This window comes from Oncorhynchus masou, chromosome 28 (assembly GCF_036934945.1).
Source record: "Oncorhynchus masou masou isolate Uvic2021 chromosome 28, UVic_Omas_1.1, whole genome shotgun sequence".
NCBI classification, from domain to species: domain Eukaryota; kingdom Metazoa; phylum Chordata; class Actinopteri; order Salmoniformes; family Salmonidae; genus Oncorhynchus; species Oncorhynchus masou.
Window position 1 is genome coordinate 78931856 of NC_088239.1, and position 20925 is coordinate 78952780.

The 20925-nt window shown below is 43.6% G+C and overlaps 1 protein-coding gene across 1 annotated transcript; it reads right to left on the reverse strand.

Moving 5' to 3' along the window:
* Positions 1 to 628: 628 nt before the first annotated feature.
* On the reverse strand, positions 629 to 20204 carry LOC135518359 (interleukin-6 receptor subunit beta-like). The gene is made up of 16 exons (XM_064943490.1): positions 19954 to 20204; positions 18946 to 19020; positions 18474 to 18773; positions 17918 to 18059; positions 17005 to 17168; positions 16755 to 16909; positions 15676 to 15835; positions 15387 to 15469; positions 14817 to 15054; positions 14388 to 14570; positions 13635 to 13736; positions 13172 to 13315; positions 9763 to 9903; positions 9171 to 9267; positions 8030 to 8108; positions 629 to 3611 (listed from the first exon to the last, which is right to left on the reverse strand). Exons 2-16 carry the CDS (start codon positions 19013 to 19015, stop codon positions 2949 to 2951), a joined length of 2721 nt encoding a protein of 906 aa, XP_064799562.1. The 5' UTR covers positions 19016 to 19020; positions 19954 to 20204; the 3' UTR covers positions 629 to 2948.
* Positions 20205 to 20925: the final 721 nt, after the last annotated feature.

Below are 20925 nucleotides of genomic sequence, written 5' to 3' on the forward strand. Positions count from 1 at the left end.
TTGTTGAAAAAAAAATACCTCTAAAGATGCAGGAAACTGCCAAAATAAAGGAAACACTTCAGTAAATGAGGGATATAAAGCAGGTGCTTCCACACAGGTGCGGTTCCGGAATTAATCAATTAACATCCCATCACACTTAGGGTCATGAAATAAAAACGTCCAGTTTCCCATTATTTTGGCTACCATGGCAAGAAGAGATCTGAAGCTTTGAAAGAGGGGTCTCACAGGGCCATAGGGGGTTAAAAGGTGTGCGTCTCAGTCACCACATTTCAACACAATTAAACACTTTGAGAGATTCTGGAGGTCCGCCTGAGACAGCGTTTTCCATCACCAACAAAACACTAAATTATGAAAATTGTCATATAACAATGGTGTCGTATCCCTCCAATAGAGTTCCAGACACTTGTAGAATCTATGCCAAGACGCTTTGAATCAGTTCTGGTTCGTGGTGGCCCAACGCCCTATTAAAGACACTATGTTGGGGTTTCCTTTATTTTGGCAGTTACCTGTATGCTGCTTGATAAGAAGCATAAAAAAATAATTCCTTCACATGGATAACACACAACACTGTGGATTCCTTCACATGGTTAATACGGTTGACTTTGTGAAATGATGAAGACAAAAATCAGGCATTTAAACTAATTTATTCATACTTATTCATACTGCTCCAAAAAGGGTGCATGTTATGGTTGCATGCAGTGAAATACTAGGCTGTTCTCTGTATACATGGAAACGTAGTGTTAACTGAGTGATGTCAGAATAGTTGTTTTCATAACTAGCAACATTCAAATGTAGGTAAACGTACATTAATTTCTGAGCATACTCCTTGCTGTAGAAACTCATTTGGAGGTCCAGTTGAGATCTGTACATTCTAAACAAACACATCTTAAACTCTTTTCATGACAAGACAAATTCATATAAAAAAAAAAACATTTAAAAAAGATATACCTGTAAGAAATAATACACAATCTTCCTTTTCAGTACATATAATACTGTACCAGTAATCTCTAAATGTGACCTGGAACCAGATGGGCAGGGAACTTGCATAGCACTGCTTTACCTTTCGTTAAATTTAACCAAAAGTCACACTGTCCTTATTAACGGATCAATTTAAAATACATTTTTTTTATTTAAAAACAAAAATAGTAATTCGTAGAATTTTGAAATTAACAAAAAACATTTTGTAATTCCTGGGTATTAAGGTATTTGGCAACAGATCAAGTCTAAAGATGACTTGGAGCAGAATTCATAACGGCATGTCAAGTAGACCTTGAATAAAAATTCTTAAGGCATTGTAAAAAGGCAAATATACATTTGTCAAACAGTTTTTCTACCGATTCCCGACCTGAAATAACACCATGTCACCAGTCATATACTGACTAGTGTAGCATATTTCAAGGGGTCCTGTTGTATTGGTTAGTGTCACATGTTGGCTTCCTTTAAGTCCTCTTTTCTATTCTACACTGCATTCGGAAAGGATTCAGACCCCTGGACTTTTTCCACATTTTGTTTCAGGACATTATATAGACAGGTGTGTCTGTGCGCGCCTTTCCAAATGATGTCCAATAAATTGAATTTACCACAGGTTGACTCCAATCAAGTTGTAGAAACATCAAGGATGATCAAAGGAAACAGGAAGCGCCGGAACTCAATTTCAGTCTCATAGCAAAATGTGCAGAAAGGGTCCGAGTACTTTCCAAATGCACTATAAATTCAACTTGGCCAGTTTGTAGAGATCAGCGCCCACTTCTAGACTATGCTCTTCAGACAACAGGTGAAGCTAACACAACGAATGATAAACAGTACAGAGCTCACTAGCTACTGAAGAGGCTTTTAAATTGAGTAAACTTTTCATTGTGAGGCATTACTTCAGCCCATAGACATGGTCCTAGTTACTATGAAGAAAAAATAAAATATGCCACACTGGAACACTTTACCATTCAATCTACCATCCTGGGAACACAGTCATCTTCATTAGGACCGACTAGCGAAAATGAGCATTTCTTATTGGACAGGTCCATGTAGCTCCTCCCTGTCTTCTACTGTTTGGTGCCTAGCTCCTCTGGGACATTGCTGTTTGAGACCGACGAGATCTGTTAATTACATTCATGTACAGCATATGTGTTGTAAGGATGAAAATCAGATGTTCATCATTGATTAGTAATGCCTGACCTGTGTCTAGAAACTCCTGTCTGTCATGTGAACTGATTGAGATGGTGGTTGCTAAGAGAAAAGAGGTTATACACTGCCCGTCTAGTCTTAACTATAAGATATAGCGTCTCAGAATCACATGTATTACACTATGATGATAACATGAAAAAGTGGTCTATTTGCTTCTTGGAATGTTAAAACAAAAACTCCACATACAAGCTGAAGGCTTGGAGCCAAACTGTCATCCACTTAAAAAGAGATTTAATGAGGCCAGTTCGGATGTCTGTAGGAAGTTCATGGGTGCAAAAATAATACGCCGACGTAATTCATCACTTGAAATCTTGAACGGAATGTCTGAAATGAACCAAGGCACAGAGGCTGGATAAATGAATGTCTGAAATGAACCAAGGCACAAAGGCTGGATAAATGAATGTCTGAAATGAACCAAGGCACAAAGGCTGGATAAATGAATGTCTGAAATGAACCAAGGCACAAAGGAGGGATAAATGAATGTCTGAAATGAACCAAGGCACAGAGGAGGGATAAATGAATGTCTGAAATGAACCAAGGCACAAAGGCTGGATAAATGAATGTCTGAAATGAACCAAGGCACAAAGGCTGGATAAATGAATGTCTGAAATGAACCAAGGCACAGAGGCTGGATAAATGAATGTCTGAAATGAACCAAGGCACAGAGGCTGGATAAATGAATGTCTGAAATGAACCAAGGCACAAAGGAGGGATAAATGAATGAAGTGAGACAACTTCGAACTAAAGTCACCATTTGTTCTCCTCTCCTAACACGGTTGCCTGTGGCCCCTCAGCTGAGGCATATAGCTAGGAACGGGGCCTGGCTGTTCGTCAGGGGACTGTTCCTCATCTGTGGGCGTGGTCTGTTGTGACCCCTCCTCCAGAGGGCAGAACCGGAGCGAAGCCAACCCCTGCTCCTCCATCTCCAGCTGGTTCCTGTCCCCCGGGTCTCTGCTTTCGCTAGCCACAGGTGAACGGCTGAAGTAGGGGTTCCGTTGGTGGGACTGCCCACTGCCCTCCTGGCTCTCTTCGCTGTCCAGCAGGGGTTGGGTGGACTCAGAGCGGGCGAAGCTGGGCGTCTGGGACTGTGAGGAGCCGCACTGGGGGGTCTGGAGCAGAGTGCAGGGGGACTGGGGCAGAGTACAAGGGGACTGGCCCTTGTAGCCGTTGGAGGCCACCACCGACGAGTACTGGACGGTGCTGGTCGTGGTTTGGCCCGAGTCACCGCCTTCCTCGCTGTCCGAGACGCTCTGGCGTGGCGTCGACATGCAAGAAGAGCCGCCAATGCCGCTGCTGTGCTCCTCCGACAGGTACTTGTCCTTCTTGAGCGGCAGGCCCGCCTTATCCTCTTCGCACAGCGACTTCCTGTCGAATACGTCCACCTCCACCACACTCACGTCACCCAGCACACTCTCCTTGGGACTGACAGCCTGAGATTGAAAAGGAGGGTTAAGTCAAGTTCTATGTAAGGTCTATTTCACATCCATGTTATTATACACTGAGAAAAAAAAAATGGTCAAATGACTGAAATGGATGCAGATCTGTATCTAGCAACATGTGCTTAGTGAATAGAAAGGCATAGTAATTAGGGCTGGGAATTGCCAGGGACATCACAATACGATATGATCACCATACTGAGGAACCTCGCCTCCCGAGTGGCGCAGTGGTCTAAGGCACTGCATCGCAGTGCAAACTGTGCCACTAGAGATCCTGGTTCGAGTCCAGGCCGGCTGCGACCCAGACACTCATGGGGCAGCGCACAATTGGCCCAGTGTTGTCCGGGTTAGGGGAGGGTTTGGCCAGCAGGAATGTCCTTGTCCCATCGCGCACTAGCGACTCTTGTGGCAGGCAGGGTGCAGTGCACGCTGACACGGTCGCCAGGTGCACTGTGTTTCCTCCAACACATTGGTGCGGCTTGCTTCCGGTTTAAGTGGGCATTTTGTCAAGCAGCAGTGCGGCTTGGCTGTGTTTCGGATGATGCACGGCTCTCGACCTTCGCCTCTCCCGAGTCCATACGGGAGTTGCAGCGATGAGACAAGACTGCAACTACCAATTGGAAACCATGAAATCGGGGAGAAAATTATTATTATTGTTTGTTTTTTTTAAACATAGCAAGAGAGCTCGCCATACCATATCATCCCAACACTGAGGGAGCTCACCATACCATCCCCACGCAAAGGGAGCTCGCCATACCATATCATCCCCACGCAGGCCACAGCGAGAGCGCGCGCGTGGGGAGGGCCACAGCGAGAGCGCGCGCGTGGGGAGGGCCACAGCGAGAGCGCGCGCGTGGGGAGGGCCACAGCGAGAGCGCGCGCGTGGGGAGGGCCACAGCGAGAGCGCGCGCGTGGGGAGGGCCACAGCGAGAGCGCGCGCGTGGGGAGGGCCACAGCGAGAGCGCGCGCGTGGGGTAGGGCCACAGCGAGCGCGCGCGCGTGGGGAGGGCCACAGCGAGAGCGCGCGCGTGGGGAGGGCCATTTTTAGAGCGCGCGCGTGGGGAGGGCCACAGCGAGAGCGCGCGTGGGGAGGGCCACAGCGAGAGCGCGCGCGTGGGGAGGGCCACAGCGAGAGCGCGCGCGTGGGGAGGGCCACAGCGAGAGCGCGCGCGTGGGGAGGGCCACAGCGAGAGCGCGCGCGGAGGGAGGGCCACAGCGAGAGCGCGCGCGTGGGGAGGGCCACAGCGAGAGCGCGCGCGTGGGGAGGGCCACAGCGAGAGCGCGCGCGTGGGGAGGGCCACAGCGAGAGCGCGCGTGGGGAGGGCCACAGCGAGAGCGCCTGAGGAGGGCCACAGCTAGAGAGCGCGCGCGTGGGGAGGGCCACAGCGAGAGCGCGCGCGTGAGGAGGGCCACAGCGAGAGCGCCTGAGGAGGGCCACAGCTAGAGCGCCTGAGGAGGGCCACAGCTAGAGCGCCTGAGGAGGGCCACAGCTAGAGCGCCTGAGGAGGGCCACAGCTAGAGCGCCTGAGGAGGGCCATAGCGAGAGCGCGCGCGTGAGGAGGGCCACAGCGAGAGCGCCTGAGGAGGGCCATAGCGAGAGCGCCTGAGGAGGGCCACAGCGAGAGCGCCTGAGGAGGGCCACAGCTAGAGCGCCTGAGGAGGGCCACAGCTAGAGCGCCTGAGGAGGGCCACAGCTAGAGAGCCTGAGGAGGGCCATAGCGAGAGCGCCTGAGGAGGGCCACAGCTAGAGAGCCTGAGGAGGGCCATAGCCACTCCAAGTAGTGAGGGAAGTAAAGTAGATAAATGTCTACTGATAACCATAATCCAAAGGCAAAGAAACATTTAAGGTGACTATAGGGGTCCAAATTGTGTGAACGGTGCAAATAAACAATTATTTTGACCTGTTGGTCCTATCACCTGTCGTCTAGGAGAACCACACGAACTGCTCACACAACCACAATGACGTTACGATCAGTGGAGAGTAGATAGGATCCCAGTAAATATTCATAGCTCATCACAGATCAATTTAGTGGCCTCCATAGTTATTAGGACAGTGACACATGTTGTTGTTGGTGGTGGTTTGGCTCTGAAATGATACAATGACTGAGGGTAAAGTGCAATAGAAATGCATGGTAAATAATGTAGTCATTTTGGAGTCTCTTGTATTGTAAATATGAAGAATAGAATGTTTCTAAACACTTCTACATTAATGTGGATGCTACTATGATTATGGATAATCCTGAAAGAATCGTGAATGATGATGAGTGAGAAAGTTAGAGAGACACATATCATACCCCCAAGACATGCTAACCTCTCACCATGACAATAACAGGGGAGGATAGTGTTTTATATCATAGCCCCGAGGCATACTAACCTCTCACCATTACAATAACAGGGGAGGATAGTGTTTTATATCATAGCCCCGAGGCATACTAACCTCTCACCATTACAATAACAGGGGAGGATAGTGTTTTATATCATAGCCCCGAGGCATACTAACCTCTCACCATGACCATAACAGGGGAGGATAGTGTTTTATATCATAGCCCCGAGGCATACTAACCTCTCACCATGACAATAACAGGGGAGGATAGTGTTTTATATCATAGCCCCGAGGCATACTAACCTCTCACCATTACAATAACAGGGGAGGATAGTGTTTTATATCATAGCCCCGAGGCATACTAACCTCTCACCATTACAATAACAGGGGAGGATAGTGTTTTATATCATAGCCCCGAGGCATACTAACCTCTCACCATTACAATAACAGGGGAGGATAGTGTTTTATATCATAGCCCCGAGGCATACTAACCTCTCACCATGACAATAACAGGGGAGGATAGTGTTTTATATCATAGCCCCCGAGGCATACTAACCTCTCACCATGACAATAACAGGGGAGGATAGTGTTTTATATCATAGCCCCGAGGCATACTAACCTCTCACCATGACAATAACAGGGGAGGATAGTGTTTTATATCATAGCCCCGAGGCATACTAACCTCTCACCATGACAATAACAGGGGAGGATAGTGTTTTATATCATAGCCCCGAGGCATACTAACCTCTCACCATGACAATAACAGGGGAGGATAGTGTTTTATATCATAGCCCGAGGCATACTAACCTCTCACCATGACAATAACAGGGGAGGATAGTGTTTTATATCATAGCCCCGAGGCATACTAACCTCTCACCATGACAATAACAGGGGAGGATAGTGTTTTATATCATAGCCCCGAGGCATACTAACCTCTCACCATGACAATAACAGGGGAGGATAGTGTTTTATATCATAGCCCCGAGGCATACTAACCTCTCACCATGACAATAACAGGGGAGGATAGCGTTTTATAACATAGCCCCGAGGCATACTAACCTCTCACCATTACAATAACAGGGGAGGATAGTGTTTTATATCATAGCCCCGAGGCATACTAACCTCTCACCATGACAATAACAGGGGAGGATAGTGTTTTATATCATAGCCCCGAGGCATACTAACCTCTCACCATGACAATAACAGGGGAGGATAGTGTTTTATATCATAGCCCCGAGGCATACTAACCTCTCACCATTACAATAACAGGGGAGGATAGTGTTTTATATCATAGCCCGAGGCATACTAACCTCTCACCATGACAATAACAGGGGAGGATAGTGTTTTATATCATAGGAGGCATACTAATCACCATGACAATAACAGGGGAGGATAGTGTTTTATATCATAGCCCCGAGGCATACTAACCTCTCACCATGACAATAACAGGGGAGGATAGTGTTTTATATCATAGCCCCGAGGCATACTAACCTCTCACCATGACAATAACAGGGGAGGATAGCGTTTTATAACATAGCCCCGAGGCATACTAACCTCTCACCATTACAATAACAGGGGAGGATAGTGTTTTATATCATAGCCCCGAGGCATACTAACCTCTCACCATGACAATAACAGGGGAGGATAGTGTTTTATATCATAGCCCCGAGGCATACTAACCTCTCACCATGACAATAACAGGGGAGGATAGTGTTTTTGGAGGGGTATGATGTTTGTGAGTCTGTAAATTTCAGTTGTCAAGATTTTCCGTAATCATTGTAGCATCCACATTCATGCAGAAGTCTTTAAAAAAACAATACATTCTTATTTTCAATAAAAGTGAAAATACAATGACAACGGTTCACCTGATATGGATGAAAATACCCTCAAATGAAAGCTGACAGTTTGCACTTTAACCTCGTAGCCATTGTTTGGTTTCAAATCCAAACTGTTGAAGTATAGAGCTAAAGGAAGAACGCTTCCCTGTCCCAAAAATTACAGAGGGTACTGTGAGTCAAAAAAAAGTGACTCAGCCAGTGTGATGTTCTGAACTCTCTCCTAGATCAGCACAGGAGGCACTTCAACTTACTTTGGTGGGGAAATCAGGCGACCAGTTAGCGATAGTACTGTTGGAGGGATCTGGAACCGGTGGCCAGATCTTTTTTATCCTACAGAAGAAAGGGACAGAGTTTCATTAGAACATGTTGTTTAGGACTCATCCCAAATGGCACCATATTCTCTATGGGCTCTGGTCTAAAGTAGTACACGAAATAGGGAATAGGGTGCCATTTGGAACGCCGATTTAGTATCACACACTAGACTTGTATTATCATGAGTGAAGGCTCTTGAGCAATGGACAAAGGCGCTAGGAATAAAATTCTCTCCATACACAGTCCTATGTTTTTCTTTGGGAGAGTTTACTTGTTAAAACACAGACCCGCTGATGTGTGGTATGAAGCGTTTGTACCAGCAGTAACGCGTCAGCAAGAGAGCATGGTTGAACTGATCTGCTATCAAGTGTGGAGGAAATTAATATTCATGACATACTATGCTGTTTGACTTAAAAGAATTGCCAATTGTTATATGATAGTATTTTTTACTGATACAAACTTGTGTGACTTAGTCATAAAATCTGAGCGTATAGATTTATGAGCCTTTTGGGTGTGACCGCAGTATATGTGTTGACAATCGGCAGGAATTTAGCTATGTGGGAAGAGCAGGGAGGAATAGAGAATCGTGGCGATATCAGCTATCTTGATCTACACAGACGAGCTAAATTACTTTTTAAACGCTACCAGGGCCTGTTTCTGCACATCTGCATCCTGTCAAAAATAAAAGTACTTTCCATAAAAGGAGACAACTTGATTCGTGAAGCTTTCAACTCTGAACTATTCTTAGTGATGGTTGATCCGATTCACTTTTGCAAATCTGATAATAAAGTTGTTTGAAAGAATCTGCGGTCTCTCTTCCTATAGAGTTTCTGCCATACAAGTTTAAATAAACATTGCTTGTTGAGTACCTGAAGTCAAAAGCGCATTCGAGCCAGAATTCTTAAAATATGTCTGACTCGGGGGGGGGGGGGGGTTTACAATGAATTTGTGTTACACAACCCTGAGTCAACGCTCTTACAACTCAACATCACACTGAAGCAATTGTACACATTCAAAATGTAAAATGTAGAGTAGTACATTCTATTGCAAACAATTCAATAGTGTGTGGTTGTGACTTACAAGTCAATTCTGTACATGCAGAGGGACACAGTTAGCACTATGACAAACAGGACGCCGATGCACACAGACGCCACGGTGGCTTCCATCTGCCCAGGAGCTGAGGGACAAACACACAGAATTACATTTTAAAAAAGGACACTAGAACGGACAACCATCTTGGTCAGGAAAACATTCCTTAAAAAAAATAATAAAATAAAATAAAAAGTGGACCAACACAGATTGAAGATCTAGTACAACTACCTCAGGGAAAAGAGCTAGGAGGACACACAGAATAGAATCAAGTAGTGACTATTAAATGTATTTGCACCTTAAAGTGTTGAGTACTGGAGGTCTTAACTAGACATATTGCAGATTGAGTCAATGTCAGGATGTTACATAGACAAAGCATTATCGGGATACAAAATATATTGAACAGTACTGGAATGGATCAGTCGGAAAGCATTCCCCCTTTTGGTACGTTACAGCCTTATTCTTAAAAAAGGATTACAATTCTAAAAAGGATTTTCCTCAATCTACAAAATGTAGAAAAATTCAAGGGGTCTGAATACACTGTATATAGCATGAAGTGTCCGTTAAACAATGCTTCACTCACCATACATCAGGGTATTGAACGACAGGTCCGAGCCATTTGTCGAGCCTTGTACTGTAGAGGCCATGATCCGCACCACCTGCTTACTGTTGCTGGCCAGGCCATCCACTGTGTAAGAGTAGGTGTCCGGGGAGACAACTATTGCTGAAAAACAACAAAGAAATTCATTCAAATTCATGTTTTTCTTGATTGCAGATGTAAATGTTTAAGTTGGACAAATACCAGCACTAACTGTACTTACAAATATCAGTACTTTCTGGTATATATAATAACAGTAAAGGGGATCCATTGTCAGAACAACATGTTCATTAAAAAAGGTATGATTAAAGGGATACTTCAGGATTTTGGCAATGAGGCCTTTCATCTTTATTTTTTATTTATTTTACCTTTATTTAACTAGGCAAGTCAGTTCAGAACAAATTCTTATTTTCAATGACAGCCTAGGAACAGTGGGTTAACTGCCTGTTCAGTGGCAGAATGACAGATTTGTACCTTGTCAGCTCGGGGGTTTGAACTTGCAACCTTCCAGTTACTAGTCCACCGCTCTAACCACTAGGCTACCCTACACTACTTGAACTTCCTTCAAACTGCATGCAGAGACATAAAAATGGTATAAATGAGTTAATCTGACTGGGGAAGTAGATAAAGGGCTTCATTGCTTAAATCCTGAGGTATTCCTTTAAGAACACCATGTTTATATTGGAGAAGGGGACACCTTTAAGTAGGGACTCCTTTAAATTGATCATGCTGTGAGATGGAAGTTATTTTCTGGTTGGTTGTGAACAAACTTGTCCAACAAAAATATAGGATATATTTGTTATCTTATTAAGGGGGAAGGAGTTACAAGCGTTATGTTTTCTATTCATTTACTGAACAAAAATATAAAAATGCAACATGTAGTGCTGGTCCCATGTTTCATGAGCTGAAATAAAAACATCCCAGAAAAGTTTCATACGCACAACAAAGCATATTTCTCTAAATGTATTAACATCCCTGTTAATGAGCATTTCTCCTTTGCCAAGATAATCCATCCACCTGACAGGTATGGCATATGCACAGGTTGAGTTAAACAGCATGATCATTACACTGGTGCACCTTGTGCTGGGGACAATAAAAGGTCACTAAAATGTGCAGTTGTGTCAACAACAAAAAATGCCACAGATGTCTCAAGTTGCGGCCTCACAACCGCAGACCACGTGGAACCACGCCAGCCCAGGACCTCCACATCCGGCTTCTTTACCTGCGGGATCATCGGAGACCAGCCACCTGATGAAACTGTGGGTTTGCACAACCTAAGAACTTCTGCACAAACTGAAACCGTCTTAGGGAAGCTAATCTGCGCACTCGTCGTCCTCACCAGGGTCTTGACCTGACTACAGTTCGGCATCCTAACCGACTTCAGTGGCAAATGCTCACCTTTGATGGCCACTGGCACGCTGGAGAAGTGCGCACTTCACGGAAGAATCGCGGTTTCAACTGTATCGGGCAGCATTTAACACCATGGTACCCTCCAAACTCGTCATTAAGCTCGAGACCCTGTGCAACTGGGTCATGGACATTGATGGGTCGCCCCCAGGTGGTGAGGGTAGGAAACAACATCTCCACCCCGCTAATCCTCAACACTGGGGCCACACAATGGTGATTTCTCAACCCGCTCCTGTACTCCCTGTTCACCCAAAACTGCATGGCCATGCACGCCACCAACTCAATCATCAAGTTTGCAGACACTACAGTGGGATGCTTGATTACAAACAACAACGAGACAGCCTACAGGGAGGAGGTGAGGGCCCTCAAAGTGTGGTGTCAGGAAAACAACCTCACACTCAACAAAACAAAGGAGATGATTGTGGACTTCAGGAAACAACAGAGGGAGCACCCCCCCATCCACGGGACAGTAGTGGAGAAGGTGGAAAGGTAAGTTCCTCGACGTACACATCACGGACAAACTGAATTGGTCCACCCACACAGCGTGGTGAAGACGGCGCAACAGCGTCTCTTCAACCTCAGGAGGCTGAAGAAATTTGACTTGTCACCAAAAACAATCAAACTTTTACAGATGCACAATCGAGAGCATCCTGTCGGGCTGTATCACTGCCTGGTACGGCATCTGCTCTGCCCACAACCGCAAGGCTCTCCAGAGGGTAGTGAGGTCTGCACAACGCATCACTGAGGGCAAACTACCTGCCCTCCAGGATACCTACACCACCCGATGTCACAGGAAGGCCAAAAAGATCAAGGACAACAACCACCCGAGCAACTGCCTGTTCACCCCGTTATCATCCAGAAGGTGAGGTCAGTACAGGTGCATCAAAGCAGGAACCGAGAGACTGAAAAACAGCTTTTACCTAAAGGCCATCAGACTGTTAAACAGCCATCACTAACATAGAGTGGCTGCTGCCAACATACTGACTCAAATTTCTAGCCACTTTAACAATTAAAAATTTGATGTAATAAATGTATCACTAGTCACTTAAAACAATGCCACTTTATATAATGTTTACATACCCTACATTACTCATCATGTAAATACTGTACCATCTACTGCATCGGCCATCGCTCATCCATATTTATATGTACATATTCTTATTCATTCCTTTACACTTGTGTATAAGGTAGATGTTGTGAAATTGTTAGATATTACTGCATGGTCGGAACTAGAAGTACAAGCATTTCGCTACACTCGCATTAACATCTGCATGTGACCAATAAAAAAATTGATTTGATGGCGTCGTGTGGGTGAGCGGTTTGCTGATGTCAACGTTGTGAACAGAGTGCCCCATGGTGGCGCCTAGGGTTATGGTAGGGGCAGGCATAAGCTGCGGACAACGAACACAATTGCATTTTATCAATGGCAATTTGAATGCAGAGATACTGGGATGAGATCCTAAGGCCCATTGTCGTGCCATTCATCTACCGACATCACCTCATGTTTCAGCATGATAATTCACGACCCCATGTTGCAAGGTTCTGTAAACAATTCCTGGAAGCTGAAAATGTGTGTACGGCAGCATGTTACAGTTCCCTCCAATATCCAGCAATTTCACATAGCCATTGAAGAGCAGTGAAACAATATTCACACAGGCCACAATCAACAGCCGGATCAGCTCCATGCGAAGGAGATGTGTCGTGCTGGATGAGGCAAATGGTGGTCAAACAAGATACGGACTGGTTTTCTGATCTACTGAACCTTTTCTTTTTAAAAGGTATCTATGACCAACAGATGCATCTCTGTATTAGAGCCTAATACATGCATTTCATTTGATTAATTTCTTATATGAACTGTAACTGCTCTGGATAAGAGCGTCTGCTAAATGACTTAAATGTAATGTAAATGTAACTCGGTAAAATCGTTGAAATGTTGCATTTATATTTTTGTTCAGTGTACTATAGTAATAAAGGTGGGCTTCCTTACAGTGTTCCTTGCCTCCCGTGATGTAGAATATTGTGTAGTTTGTGATGAAGCCTCGCCGTTTGTCCAGCGGTATCTCCATCCATTCCACCTCAGCGTTGCTCTTCCCTGTTCTCCTCACTTTCACAGAGGGACCCTCCAGTGGAGCTGCAGCAACCAGAACCGGTGGGGAAAACAGCAGTTAACATTATTCAACATTTACATGTTTGCCACCAGCTACTGTAGCAAATATCATAACACTGGTGTATCAATGATTGAAATTTATGTGGCGGTTTCAGAGACACAGATAAAGCCAAGTCCTGGACTGAAGAGCTATTTCAGTGGAGATTCTCCATTGAGCATGCTTTTTAGTCCAGGACTAGTTTTAATGTCTGTAAAACCAGGATTACTCGTAATCTGTGAAACCACTCCTATAGATACTACACTGTGTATACTGTAGTGACCAGTACTAGTTTGGATTTCTTACCTCCTTGTTCCAGAAAGCATGCAGTGGTTAATAGTTTCCCAGTCCACCCAGAGTACATTGGATACACTGATATATTGTAGAGCTTAAATCTCTGAAGGGTACCTTGATTGGGAACAGTACAATAAAGCTTGGATTTATTTCATCCCAGTTTTGATTGATCAACAAGTTTTCATAATCAATTAGTTGATGGGTTTGATTTAACGTGTTATTTTAATCTAACTCATCCCTAGTCAACATAATCATAAAAAACCTGTAGAAAGACATCCACAGAGTAGCCAAACTACAAGACAATTGTCAGTTAAAAAAATGGCATTGTTAGGTTCTAACAAAAAAAAAAAAAAAAGTAGAAACTAAGGGACTAGGAAAAGCTCCAACCAAGTTTATTCACCCACTGGGTCAAACAGCTGCAACAACAAAGACATGTTTACAGCAGAACTAGTATTTATACCTTCCTCCTATGCAGAGTCTCCTCCTTACACATCTGGACAGCCAATACATCTGTTGCTAGACAAGACTTTTGGAATGCATGTTCTTTCTCACTTCCTCTTACCTGACCTCGGCCCAAATTCCTCACTCCTCCCCAATTCACAGCTTCCTACCTCATCTGTTGAACTGGAACCAAAACTGTGGCCCTTCAATAACATGTTCTTCCTGCACTCAGTAGATTTCCATAACCTCAGTTCTAGTATGGTAACATGAATAAGGATATTTCACATTTAGAAGTTACTACCCATCAGCATGTCTCAGTCTTACCTTTAATGGGTGCCTTCCTGTTGTGTCTAGGTTCTCTCTGCCAGTCAATCGCGCCGTCACTGACCGAAACCCACTCCAGGACATACTCAGTCACCCCTGTGGCCTCCACATTGGGCGGCTGCCACTCCACCCACAGCCTCCTGTCCTGGTTAAAACAACTGAGCGATGCCACTGGAGGGGGCTCTGAAATACAAGGCACACACAGATACAACATGACATCATGATAGGAGCATCTCAAAGCCAGTCAGTTAACATGCAGAACACATGATGTCACGATTGTCTCTTTGGACAAACATTCAGTTGTTGCTTTGAGAATTGTATTTAACATAAAACGTTAATATAATATATTACCCAATATCATTCATTATTATTGGTAACATTTTACAAAGGAAGAATGAGAGAAAACATATAGCGGACAAGGTCACACACCGTGGGCCAATTTAGGAATGCCCAAAGAAGCTCGAGGAGACTCGCCAACAGAATTCCAGGCCTTCAATTCAATGGAACCTCTTCTCTTGTCAGACAGTGGAATCTGGTAAAGGGGGATAATTTTCCTCTCCTGCGACCTGGAGTTCAGCTCAGAGCCATTGACCGGCACAACCTCCCAGGCTCCATCTTGGATCTTGATGTTGTAGCCTCGTATCCTTCCATTGGACTCCACTGGATCCTATGATGGGAAGAAGGCAACGAACAAATCACCACAGGGTTCTATGCTGACCTTTGTTACAAGGAGCACGTGTACGCCCAAGATGAAAAATGTCAGCGCACACAAAGAAATGTAGGAGCATAATTCAAAATATTTGATGTATTAAAGCTATAATCTTTCATTTTTCTAGGCGCACTGGCACTCCGAAAATTAAAATTTCAGGTCGTACAGCAAAACATTTAGGTGCATATACTAGTAAAATGGTTGCACTGTAGAGCCCTGCACCAACAATTATTCAAGCCATATAGCAAGTGATAAAATCAGCATAGTAGGGTCAGCATGGCCTCTATTACCTTACATATCACTTCCACTCGCCGCTCACGTTTGCCTTGACTGGGAATGACCACTCTCCATAGGTCTGGTTTACTTGTAGGCTCTGGGTAAAGAAGAGAACCAATTTCAAACAGAATGATAAAACGTGGCCAGTCCCATATAGACTACCTCCCTTGGTCACACTCAATATTATTGCACTTAAAAATCACACACACAGTCACCACTTCAGTTGTACAGCTTTACATGGTTGCCCACAATGTTAAATGAAAGATGATAGTATGACATATGCTTGTTGTCATGGCTACGCACTGTCCTCTGGGGTCCTGGCGGTAGAGTTCATGCTCCAGTCACTCCAGTAGCCGTAGCCCGTGTGATGCATACAGCGGACCTGCACTACGTGCTCCATGTCTGGCTTAAGGTATTGGAGACGGAAAGACTCCTTGCTACTTTCAGTGTCATTTGGGGGTACCTAAAAGAGTAAATTAAATGGATATGACAACTGACGGACATGAGGGGGCAACAAACTTGTGCCTAGCAGAACTGGTATGGAAACAGCTCCGACAAAACTCAGATGAGAGTAACATGTTTGATTCCCTGTTGAGAACACCTAAGAATGAGAATAGGATAGATGACTTAATAAAGGCCCAGTATGGATCTTTGTGGGCGACCTGACCAAATTCACATAGAAATGTGAGCTATAGATTTTCATGAAAGCAACTCTGATAAGCAGTAGGACCGTTCGATGTGCGGTATTTTTATTCTTCCTGTCCTCGCGTTCCGCTTTTCCATCTTTTTACTTTCGGTTTTGAACACCAGCTTCAAACAACTGAAAATAATACATTTTTGTTACTGAAAATATATTTATTAGCCCGCTGATCAATTTCCCAAAATAAAATTTGAGTGGGGAGACTGAGTCTGGGTCTCAAATTACTGTTGAGAGTTAGAATTGTAGGGTTTCTCTCTTGTTATGTCAGTCACTAATAGTCACTCAATTGGCCCATGTCAGCTAAATTGTTTTAGATTGGTAAGTTAGTCTAGCAGCCAGCTATCTAAACTTGTAGTAAGCATGGTTGAATTACTAACCGGGTGTCCCCATTGACCATCAGATGATATATTAAAAACTGCAAGCATTCGTCTTCACCCAATGGCAAAATGTGTAGAATTGCAGCAAACTTTTTTGCTCTGCCCGGAGTACCCCTGAACTAACCACTCATGGGCGTTTTGTTAATGGCAACGTATCCTTTCCATTCATTTTGGATAAGACTACACAACAGATGGATGTAGACTTATCTCGACATTGTTCAACGTTTTTTAAACTTCAGAAGTTGACTAAACTGAATTTGCAGTGAATCATCCCTTTAGCTTGCACTGAGATTGTTGCTATTTACCTCAGTCCAGTCTCCAGAGCCCACAGTGCAGAACCTGAGGTTGTATTTCAGTTTGACAACAGTTTCATGGATAGGGTGCTTCCAGCTCACTAAGAGGGTCCTGGAAAAGTTATTCTCTGAAATAATATTGACGTCTGATGGGGGATTCGTTTTCACTGCAAAAAAAGGTCACACACACCATTAAACTCTGGAAGAAGATAATCATTGTAACTTAAAAGGGCATTTGGAATGTTTGTTTGCCTCCACTTACCTATTTCATTAGGATCCATTATGAACAGAACGTCCGATCGAACCTTCCCCAAATTGTTTTCCACGTCTACCCATATATCCAGTTCCATATAGTTTGGAAAGTTGCCAAAGTAGATGCATCCACTGCTTCTCTGAGCTTTTGTGCTGTAGTTCTGGTTTTCGGCACTGCAGAAGAACACAAACAAATCTTGACACACCATTTTTGGAACCAGACAAAAAAAATAATAAGACAATCACAATAATGCTGTACATTTTTACACAATTAGAAAATCAGCAATTTACACAAGACACACACTTTAAATGGGGTTCTCAGAACTGGAGCCAGGTTTTCCATTCACTGATTATTGAAAGCTATTGACAATTAAATGTTGATGTCAATCGTGTATCTAAACCCATTTAACTTTCTCACCCATCACTGTAGCCTCTATGACTTGGCTGGCTTTCTTTAGCTCTTTGTAGACTAAGTCATTGGTACGTTTTCATTCACAAGACCACACGGAGACAGCTCTCATTTTACCTGAGTACCTACATTGTCCTGCAGACAAATATTGGCTACTCTCACATGACCGTACCTTGTTGACTGTGCCTAAGGCCCGTACTGACCAGCCGAAAAAAAGCAAAGAAAAAGCACTCCAGTTCTCTGCCCCATCCACTTGGAACGAGCTGCAAAAGGACATGAAATTACAAGAGCTAGTCTCTGAATGAGTCCACAGTAAACTCTATGGTGGACAATGAAGGAGGGGGGGCTGTCAATGTGTTGACCCTAGATGCACCACACCTCAATGCTTCATGTCTGCTCAATGTGTGAATGTATGTCTTCAAAAACTGTAGTACTTTGTTGTAAAATAGATTTGTTTATCTCAATGAGACCAACCTGGTAAAACAACATAACACACATGTATAGGGACACTCACATTACACTTCCAAACAAGGTGAATGTTGTGCTTATCTTCTCGTCCATTTCCCCAGGCTGCCATGTGCACGTCACATTGGAGGAAATCTGTCGGTCGGACTGGACAGCCATGCAGGACAAATTCTCAGGCTTCTCAGGAGGATCTGACCAAGAAACCAAACAGCTGCTGTTATTTCATGCGAGACAAACAAAACTAACACTGACCTACTGCACTGAGCAAGTTGGGATCAATTCATTTTGATTCAGGAAGTCAATTGAAATGGAATTGACCCCAACCCTGACACTGAGAGCAAGCTTTAGGGTCCTTCAGTGTGAATATGAAAGAAAATCGCACATTAAATATTCCTTTGGGGGAATTTGGATTTTATTTCTGTACTAAATTATAGCATTTGTATCCAAATGAATTACTCAGAAATTAGATTGAAATAGAGATATTTACCAAATGAAGACCTAAATTCAAACCTAAATTACAGGCAAATAATTACATTACATGGACATTATGTTAAATTTATACATGAAATAACCCCTTATTTAAGTGAAATCCTTGGCATACTTACACCCTTTGGTCAATTCAATCCCGTGGATTGTTTTACTTTCGTTTAAGGATGAGGGAGACTCATTCTTTTTACAAAGTAACCATGTTCCAGTTTCCCCGGTGATAGAAATGGTTACGTTAACAGCCGAGTCATTGATCTTGGTGTACTGCTCTTTGGGCACTATGACGCCACCACTCGTCCAGTAGATGTCATCCGCTGTGGCTTCAGCAGCTTCATAGACTACACAGGTAGCGGTGAATTCCTTCCCAATTTCCACTGTTGGAGATTGTGGGATTATTGTTCCGTAGTTTTTGAAAGAACCTTGAAAAAGACCAGAGCACACATCAAGTCAATGCTACACAGCAACTTTAAAGGGTTTATGTGCAGTAGAGGTTTATTCAAACATATCAGACTGAGTCGCTCTGGATAAGAGCGCCTTCTGAGAAGTGCTTAATTGCAAAAAATATAATTTTAAATGTAGTGGTACACTTACTAGAAGTGAGTCTACAGGCCAGACATGCCAAGGACAGAATCTGCAGCAAACGGTATGATGACTGGTCCATGATGCCTGAGGGAAGATTCACAAATTCACAGACTCACTAAGACTAACTTACATTTTATCCCATCACTGGTACATGGGTTAGGCACCTTATTTTATATTGAGTACTTTACCAATAAGTCACAGTTCAGTTTTATGACACCTTCCCTCTGACTAGGGTCTATAGCGAATGAAACTAATGAAGCCAGCTAGACATAGCTAAAACCACAAAAGTATGGATAGGTACTGTAGCGAGCAATATTATTAGGAACAAACAGTAGCTAGCTAACTTACTCTTGGCAGACAACCATATGACAGCTTCAAAAGAAATACAATATTATCTTGCTCTGCCTGCTAACGTTACTTGTAACAGTAACTTCATCATATGAAAGAGTTATCAACGTGATTATTTTAGATAACTAGTTAGCTATGAAAATACCAGAATGCTGATTGTGTTTGCTGCTCAATGTCCAGAAACCTCTCAGCTTTAGACGTGGTTCTATTTGACACCTTCATCAAATGTAGCTAGGTTTTTTTTAAACTTTACTTAACTAGGCAAGTCAGTTAAAAAGATCAAATTATTATTTACAACGACGGCCTACTCAGGCCAAACCCGGACGGCGCAGGGCCAATTGTGCGCCGCCCTATGGGCCTCCATATCACGGCCGGATGTGATACAGCCTGGATTCGAACCAGGTACTGTAGTGACTGGAACCAGGTACTGTCGTGACTGAGATGCAGTGCCTTAGATCGTTGCGACACTCGGGAGCAAACAGTATCGAGCAACATAAACGTTAGCTAAGTAGCGTTAGCATATACCTACAACCTAAATATAAATAATTGGGTTGTTTTGGCGTTACAAAGACGTATTGAAAAGGTTTATCCTATAGGGTCAGAACGACGTTAGTTAGCGTAGCCAACTAGAGGACCCAGACAAGATATGACAACAACAAAAATACTCACCTTTTATGTACTTTTCTTGTTTGGTTCCTCCTGTTTTTGTAACGCTATACTATCTTACTTCGCTAAATAAAGGTATGTGGATGTAACATATTTTAGCTAAAACCATAAGATACCTCCTCTGGGGCTACCTTACTTTACTGTCGCCACTTCCAGCAGTACATTGCATAATCATCACGAGTTATAATACTTCGGGGGAGCAGCGTAAATAATACAGACATATAAACATAACCATTGAGCTAGGAATGTGTCCAGTTTGACAAAGACTTGTCTAGAGATCTGTGCAAACTAACTGCGCGGAATCGTTTCCCTTGTGATTTGCCAGAAAAATTGTCTGTCTCATAAATACTTACCAATCAAAACGCATACATTACGTTACTGTTTTCCAGTTAGTCTCCACCCACTTACACTGAATGCGCCGCGATATGCCAGGGGCGTATTCATTACGCCAATTCTGTTTCAAAACGTTTCTTAAACGGGGCTGAATCTACTTGAATTTGTCCAATAGAAACTCTAGCTTTAGTTGCAACATATGCAACCGTTTGGCTAATGATTACACCAAAGATTTGTATAAACCAACCCAATGGGAAAAAATAGTGAGTCATAGTGGGCAGAAAAAGCAAGGAGGGTGGCAGAGACAGCACGAGCTAACGATATCCATTTGGCGCCGTTCTGGCATATATTTGCATATTTCAGTTAGGAAACGCCTATACTGTAGAGTGCGCGTGTCCAATAACTAAATTCGCCCTTGCACTCCAAACCAACACTTTTTTTTAAATGTATTTTGGTACAGGGTCAAATTTATCAAATGTAGTCCACTCTGTTCGTAATAGATTTTAGTTTTGGAAACTATATTGAAATTAAATGTTCCATCAATGCGAAAAGTATCATAATGTTGGCCAAAATCCATATTTGCGCCATTTTCTCATACTGGGCTTCCTCTCATCAAATCTAATCAAATGTTATTTGTCACAA

Excerpts from the sequence above, each read along its gene's own strand:
- LOC135518359 (XM_064943490.1), bottom strand. The coding sequence starts at position 19,015 with ATGGACCAGTCATCATACCGTTTGCTGCAGATTCTGTCCTTGGCATGT. Across the intron at positions 16,910-17,004 it reads AATGGATCCTAATGAAATAG|TGAAAACGAATCCCCCATCA; the intron begins GTAAGTGGAGGC and ends CTTTTTTTGCAG. Across the intron at positions 15,055-15,386 it reads GAGTGGAAGTGATATGTAAG|GATCCAGTGGAGTCCAATGG; the intron begins GTAATAGAGGCC and ends TTCCCATCATAG.